Here is an 8,072-nt window from a genome sequence, read left to right as displayed (position 1 = left end):
GGGTAGCTCTCGCTAGACTTCTACCCCATATTCTTGTGGATTCTACCGCAGCTCCTATGGGTGCCTCCATATTCTTATGGATTCCACCACAACTCCTATGGATGCCTAGCGTAGAACTACTACCCCACGTACTCCCTCTAGACTCTATGATTTCCCAACCCATGCTTAACCTTAACGTTATTCACTTATACATTCACTTATCCTTTCACATCCTTATTCACTTTCACTTATCCATTCTCATTCTCATTCACTTTACTTTACACTTAGACTCGTACTTGAACTCATTCACTAGACGCCACCCGTTATCGGTGTCACACACAATACACATCACACTCAGGTTTCACTTACAGTATCAATAACAATCAGTAGTCATCTATCATTTTAGCATTCACTTCTTTCTAGCATCCTAGCTTTAATCACAAACCACTCATGGGACTACACATCCAAACATACAAGTATCGATTACCAATCAATCATCACCACAACAACACAAGACAGTTCATTAAGTCCCATTTAACAGTATGAGGGTTCTTATGCATCATGATCCATTCATCTATCAACCTAGTAATAACCATGTTCTATCATCCTAACTCTCAAACAGGGTCTAATCAAACCTAACTCCAACATAAAGGAGTATACAGTACATGGGAACAAGATGGGTTCAAGACACTTCACCTTAGCCTAGATCTGGATCTGGAACAAGGATAAGAGAAGGTTGAGACCCGCTCACCACCACCACCACACAGCGCCGGCGAGGAGAGAGAGAGAGTGCGACGGCGAGGAGAGAGAGAGCGACGGCTAGGGTTTTCGGTCTCCGGGAATTCTCTGCAGAGCTTCGCTTCAGTTTCTAAATGAGGCAAAAGGAGGGCTGCATCTCTTTTTATAGGAAAAGGGGGAAGGGAAACCCTAGGTCCTTGCCAAATGGGCCGTAGAGAATCCCATTTTCTTAGAGAAATTTTTGGGCTAGGAACCGGGCCGTTACAAATGTGGTGGATCATTGTTCGGTTGTTTGGGTCTTAGCTCGTGTAGTGTGCTCACCGACATTTTAGGAGAGAGATATTCAGAAAACTGAAACCATAACCAAGCTTTTATAGTTAAAAGGGTAGTAGAGACTTTACGCAACTAAAAAGTGTGTCTTAGACCATCTCCAATGTATTTTGCTATTTTCACCTCTAAAACAGAAAAATTCTATAATAGAGGTGGGATATGGTTCAATGAATTCCTCTAAAATAACAATCTCTAAAATAACAATCTCTAAATGTAGAGTAAAAGATAGATGAATGCTATTTCTTCCTCTATAAATAGAGAAAAAAATATAGATCTCTATTATACAGGAAGAAATAGAGGTGGGCTGGAGCAATTTTACCTTTAAAGGCTATTATAGAAGTGAAAATAGCAATAGGTTGAAGATGCTCTTATATGGTAAATGCCTCGAGGTGTAATTGAAATCTTGAAATGTGTCTGTGAGCTTAATTTTTTCTTAAAATTATAGCTACATTGGTTTAGTTAGGTACTAAAAAATCCTAAATATATTGATTATTTAAAATATTTTATGAGTTTCAGTTTCTATATTAAAAATCAAATTTATTAGAATATGAGATATTTTCAGTACTATATATTTTAAATATTTTTTTTATTTTACTTAATTATTATAAAAACAATTAGTAGAAATATAAAGTTAATTATGATAATTTCATAAAAAGTTAGTAATATCATAATATTATTACATAAGTAAGTTTTACCATAAATATCTGTCAATAAAAATGATATTTTATTTAATTTGGTGAAAAATATAAAAACTATAACTTAAAATAAAATATCAAATTATTAAACTCAACATTTTAAATATCAAAATCATGTCAATAAAATAAAATAAATATGCATATAGATGATCAATTGTATTATATAATTTACCTATGACTATACTACTATATTTTAATCAACCATATCTATATACTACGGTTTTAGTAATAACATTCATTCGATTTATTTGGTATTATCAATTTTAAACCACATTTTCTCTATTTTAGTTTGCTTCGGCTCTAATTGGTTTAGTTTTACCGGATTAAACACATGTATTTAAAATCATATTTTATGAATCTAATGAGTTCAGTAAAAAATGAATAAATGTGAAAAGTAATCTATACTATTATTTGAAAGTGTTTTTTCTTTCTCTAAGAGCTCTCATGTTAAAAATTAGATTGGTTAAATTTATTGTTACAATTAATGAATAATTATGTTTGTTTATCAGATTTGGTAACTAATTACAGATTAATATAATAAAAATTTGGAAAAAGTAAAAACATATAAAAAAGATAATTCCTGTATATATATTTTGTTGTTATTCGAAAAAATTCAATCATTAATTTCTTTTTTAAAAACAAAAGATGCATAATTAAAAATAATCAAATAAAAATAATATTTTGTATAATTAAAAAGATATTATTCCGCATGAAATTACTATAATTATTTAAATCTATAGAAAATAGATAAATATTACAAATCATGTTTAAATAATTACAGAACATTTTCCATATTATTTAGGCTAAATGTTAAAATTTCTGCCAAATAATTATAGAATATTTCTTATATAGTTTTTTGTATAAATATAAAGATTGCATTCAAATAATAATAGAATATTTCTCAGTTAATTATATTTTTATATAATTGAAAGACTGAGTTTAAACAATATTAGAATATTTTACATATAACTATGAGATATTTCTAAAATAATTACAAAATATTTTAATAATAACTATGAAATATTGCTCTTAATAATTGGAATATTTATATTTATAAATAATTTTTCACAAAATTATTTATTGCTGATCGAATAACTTATGACTTTATATATACACCAAATATATTCATTACTAACACACAAAAAAAAAAAAGCAAATACAAAAGCTTCCAACAAAAATCTATTGTAGTCGTCTTTTTCTTTAAATGTTTGGAGAGTAGCTAGCTATATAATTTCATAGATTATGTTTTCGGGTTTTACGAAACAGTCTCAGACATGGTTGTATTTTGTGATTTAAGGAAATAGTTAACTCTTTACTCGTGTATTATATTTCGTTTCCCATCTATTTGTACTACGACCTTCATTTCGTGATAGCATGGTCTTCACGACATTAATTTCGTGATAGCATGGTCTTCAATACATGAAGCGAGATCAAGGTATGAAGTATCTATAACCTACGATCATGATGTACACAGTACATGTAATTTGTGTATATACGTGGAAAGTTGTTTCATGTTGCCGTGATCTCGTTGACCTAAAATGAAGGATGTTGTAAGAGTCTTAACCTAAGAAATGGAAGGGTTTTATCTTCTGTACGTAAGATTTTAAAATGGGCACTTGTTGGTATTTTACTTGATGTCTGCTTATATCAAAATGTGTACTACTGTGCTTAAGTTCGTTTGTGTCTCTCCTAAATGAGTTTTGGTTGATTGAAGGACCAAAAGGGCTAAGTTAAAACTTATTATCTGTATGAATCATCAGCAGAACCCAAAAACTTCTTATAAAAAAAAAAAGAAAGCAACTCCAAACGTAAGAATATGTTTGCTGGTTTCCAAAATCGACATTCAAGGTCACAGGTTCTTGATTTGTTCAGACTTCAGAACAACAGAGCTGCATAGTAACTGTTGTAACTGTTCGGTACGAAACTTAGGCCACATGAAATGAGGAAATGAGGAACGGTACAGTGTCACACTTCTATTTAACCGGTGGCAGATCACACAACTAAAACCGATTTGTTTTGTTTTTGATGTCTTCAACCTAATTGGAGTTCGATCCCTTCCCTCGAGCAGAAATGGCATTGAATCCAGATACATTTAAAACCACTGAACTTACTACTACTAAGATAATTCAAAGATCTGAACATGTCATACTCTAGTCAATGTGGATGGATGCAATTACATCTTAGTGGGAAATGTAGAGAGTTACCTGAAGTGATTGAAGACAGAGAAAAACAGTAATGTTCATTACATATCACGTAATCTGTATACATAACAGAATCTTGTCTTATTAAACATAATAATAAAGAATTGAGTCAAAAGCTTAAAGCTTGGAGATAATAGATTGGTAAAAAGTAGCACGAGCTAGGTAAGTGACTTTCATGGTGTCCTTCATCTTGAACTCAACATTCACCACCGTCAGGTTCCTCCCACTCCTCACCACTGATCCTTCAACCACCAATTCACTCTGCAAAATCTCACACATAAATAAGCCTTTTTCTCTAAACATAGTCTGCATAAGAGAGAGAGAGAGAGGGGCGCTTACCGTAACTGGAGCAGCAGAGAGATAAGACATACTCAATTCACCGAGGAACAGCTGTTTCTCTTCGGACACGAATGTTCTCGCGCAAGCCATTGATAACCTCTCTGCAATAGACGCCACTGCTCCTCCATGTAACCCATTAAAGTAATTCTATCCACACACACACAAGAAAGAAAAAGCTAGATTTGGATTAAAGATCGAAACTTTAGGAGACCCATTTGATTAGAACGAAGAAAGGAAGAAGCTTTTTTTACGGTAAGGCCAGGCGTGACGACGACGGAGCACGTGATGCGGCCACGTGCGACGGAGAGAGCTCTGATGTTGTTTTGGAACAAGACGGAGAAAGAGTCGAAGGAGGCGAAATCGTCGAGGGAGGAGTCTGGGCAAGTGAACGATTTGAGGAAGTTTTCGGCCAGGGATACGTTGTTGGGATCGATTTCTTTGGATATTGTTGTCTCGGAAGAGATCGGAGAAGGAGAAGAAGAAGACATTGTTGTTTGTTTGTTTGGTTTCTGTGGTTGTCTCTCTCTCTCTGCTCCAAGTTTCGTGGAGTTTTCCCCCAATTTGATTTTAACCTAGTTCTTATTCAAATCGAATCTGTTACAGAGTGTTGACTTTTTCTTTCCTAATTTTTAAAAATGTTTTCTATTTATGGAAAGTATAAAATTAGTGTTGAAAATTATAGGGGGAAAGCTTGGCCTGGGTGGGCTTTTTATAAAATTAAAAGATATATATCCTATTTCGTTGAGACCAAACTAACTAACTCTCATTTTTAATCCGCCAAACAAACTGATTTATAGTACAACACTGATTTATTGTTATATAATATATGAATATTACAATATTTACAATTTTAAAATCAAGAATTATAGTTAATTCTTTTAAATATTAATTTCTAGAGATTAATCTTTACCAAATTGATTATTTTTTTATAAATCATAAAAATTATTATATTGACAACCGATAATTTGTAATGTTTTTGTTTATACTATTTTAAACCGTTTCATGAAAATACATGGAAATTTTATTTACATCATAAGTTTCATAATTTATATGAATCATTTTTTTACTCAAACTCTATATACAGTATCGGCTCGGAGGGAAAGCCATAAAATCATGTGCTTTTGGTTTTGTTTACCGTAACTAAATTTTCAGCCACTTTTGAAAAAAAGTCTCTTATATCTCGGTTGGTTAATAACTTAAAAATATTCTGAATGGTTACAGGTTCAATCCTCTCCAGGTTCAATCCTCTTGAGTCATTTTCACTACATTTTGTTACCTTTAAATTTTTTGAGCTTCCGGCCCAAAATATTTCAGCCTCCCTATATTATCTTCATCTACAATTATTATTGATTTTTTGGTGAAATTGATGAAGTTTCAGAGGAAACAAAAAATGAGTGTTGTTTAAGAGATCTTGGTTAAATTATAGAAGCATGGAGGTTCTGTTCTCGTATCATGAAACTATGACTTCATAATCAGGGCCGGCTCAACACTGTTAGGGGTCTAGGGCAAATTTTTTATTTTTTACCCTCTAAAATTTATATAAAGATAATGTTGAGATGAGATCAATATATGGGAAAAAAAAGACATGAGGAGTTGAGTATGATGAAGAGGCCGTACATGGCGTAGTAATACTAGTTACCCGAGTAACTTCCAAAGGTTAAACCAAAGTTACCCTAGTTATCCTAGTATACTAGTTATACTAGTTACCCGGGTAACTGTGGATGAATAAGAGAAGCCCTATTCCCTTTGCTAAGGCATTAGACCGTTGCAAGGAAAGAGGAGGCGCGTGTGACAGACTGGAGAACAGCTGGATAAAGCAAAATGAGCTTTATGCACAAGGAATAATCTCATTGGATGGTTTGAATTAAATCAAACCTTATCTCTTGTAATAGTGTCTCTTCATGAAACCCTCATCCTAGTGTTGCATCCTCATATATATTGTAAACTCTGATCAGATTAATAATTAAGAAGTTTGAGATTATCTCTCTAGACTCTCTCTCTTGTTCATGATGATTCTTAAATACTCTTAAACATGATTACTACCTAATCTCTCTACAAATCTCCCATTAATCTTCTCTAATTTACCTTTAATCTCTCAATGCCTACTCTATTCTCTAAAATCATATGGTATCAGAGCCAGGTTGGCTTGTTGATGACATTGGATCCTTGCTACAAGGATGTCATCAAACACATCTTGAGATCGCCTAACCTACCATCCATGGAGGAAGTATGCGCACAACTTCAGAAGGAAGAGGGATCTCTTGGCCTGTTTGGAGGCAATGGTGAGCTCACTATGGCTCATCAAGCTGAAGGAATGCAAGCAAACAAGGTTGCATACAGAGGCGGAGGGAAACAACTTCAGCAAGCTAGTTACTGTCCCGATTGTGTTGAAAGGTGGTTCAAACTACCTCTTGTGGTCTCAATTGGTGAAGACTGCTGTTGGAAGGCTAGGGCTGTGGAGCCACATTACTGATGATGGTCCGAAGCCAGTGGCCAAAGAATCTGAAGAAGGTGAAGAGGAAAAGACTCTCACCAAAGCTGAAGCAAAGAAGTGGGTGCAAGAAGACTTGATGGTGCTCTCCGTGCTGCAAGGATCTCTTGATGTCCCTCTTCTTGAAGCTTACAGCTACTGTGAGACTCCCAAACACTTGTGGGAGACCCTCTTAAAGACGTTTGGAAATGTCTCCAACATCAGCCGTGTGTTTGAGCTGAAGAGAGCCATTAACTCCATGAAGCAAGATGGAGGAGAGCTCACCAAACACATGGGAAAGTTTGGATCATTATGGTCTGAACTTGAAAGTCTAAGACCTAACACCACTGATCAAGCAACTCTTATGGAAAGAAGAGAACAAGATCAAGTGTTTGGGTTGTTGATGACATTGGATCCTTGCTACAAGGATGTCATCAAACACATCTTGAGATCGCCTAACCTACCATCCATGGAGGAAGTATGCGCGCAACTTCAGAAGTAAGAGGGATCTCTTGGCCAGTTTGGAGGCAAGGGTGAGCTCACTATGGCTCATCAAGCTGAAGAAATGCAAGCAAACAAGGCTGCATACAGAGGCTCAGGAAGGAAGTATGAAAAGTATGAGGGAAGCTATGAGCATTGCAAGAGGACCGGTCACAAGAAGAGTGAGTGTTGGACCCTACATCCTCACCTCAGGCCACGCGGGTTCAACAGGGATAGGGAAGCAAAGGCTCAACTTTCTGCTGAAGCAAATGGTGCTGGTTCATCCGGAGCTAGCTCATGCGCTAAGGTGGGTGAAAGTGAAGGTAGAGTCTTGGCATCTCATCAACTAATTGGAAAGGGTATGGATCAGGAGGTATTCAAGAGAGCTGACCTTGAATCCTTCTTCAAAGCTCTTAAGGAGTCTGGTAACACTCTCGGAAACACCCTTGGATACTCATATGTTGCTCATACATTGCCTAGTACTACTGATAAGTTACTAGACATTTTTAAAAGCTCTTACACTGCGGCTAGTAATCCTAGTAATACTGATAAGTTACTAGACATGTTTAAAAGCGCTTACGCTGCTACTAGTGAGCCGAGTATAACTAGTAAGATGTTAGGATTACTAGGAAACCTGATAAAACAAAATGAACCATCAATGACTGAGATTACTAGAAACATGCATAAACCTTTGATCATTGATTCTGGTGCATCTCATCATATGATTAGTGATAAGTTATGATTGCTAATGGAGATAGAATTCCTATTAGAGGAATTGATAAACTGAAACTGTTTAATAAAGACTCTAAAGCATTTTTCATGCCTGAGTTTACTTCTAAT

At 34.9% G+C, this 8,072-nt stretch overlaps 1 protein-coding gene across 1 annotated transcript; it reads right to left on the bottom strand.

Moving 5' to 3' along the window:
* Positions 1-3,955: 3,955 nt before the first annotated feature.
* LOC106339821 (acyl-coenzyme A thioesterase 13) lies at positions 3,956-4,873 on the bottom strand. Its single transcript, XM_013778694.1, has 3 exons — positions 4,534-4,873; positions 4,283-4,429; positions 3,956-4,204 (listed from the first exon to the last, which is right to left on the bottom strand). Exons 1-3 carry the CDS (start codon positions 4,768-4,770, stop codon positions 4,061-4,063), a joined length of 528 nt encoding a protein of 175 aa, XP_013634148.1. The 5' UTR covers positions 4,771-4,873; the 3' UTR covers positions 3,956-4,060.
* Between the last annotated feature and the right edge of the window lie 3,199 nt (positions 4,874-8,072).

Source organism: Brassica oleracea, chromosome C4 (assembly GCF_000695525.1).
Source record: "Brassica oleracea var. oleracea cultivar TO1000 chromosome C4, BOL, whole genome shotgun sequence".
Taxonomy (NCBI): Eukaryota; Viridiplantae; Streptophyta; class Magnoliopsida; order Brassicales; family Brassicaceae; genus Brassica; species Brassica oleracea.
The sequence above is the reverse complement of the archived record's forward strand: the minus strand, read 5'-3'. Positions and strand labels throughout refer to the sequence as shown.

Bases quoted from the DNA above. Each gene is read 5' to 3' on its own strand.
- LOC106339821 (XM_013778694.1), bottom strand. From the start codon at position 4,770: ATGTCTTCTTCTTCTCCTTCTCCGATCTCTTCCGAGACAACAATATCC. The intron at 4,430-4,533 runs GTAAAAAAAGCT...GTGTGTGGATAG, and splicing joins TCGTCACGCCTGGCCTTACC to AATTACTTTAATGGGTTACA. The intron at 4,205-4,282 runs GTAAGCGCCCCT...GAGATTTTGCAG, and splicing joins TCTCTGCTGCTCCAGTTACG to AGTGAATTGGTGGTTGAAGG.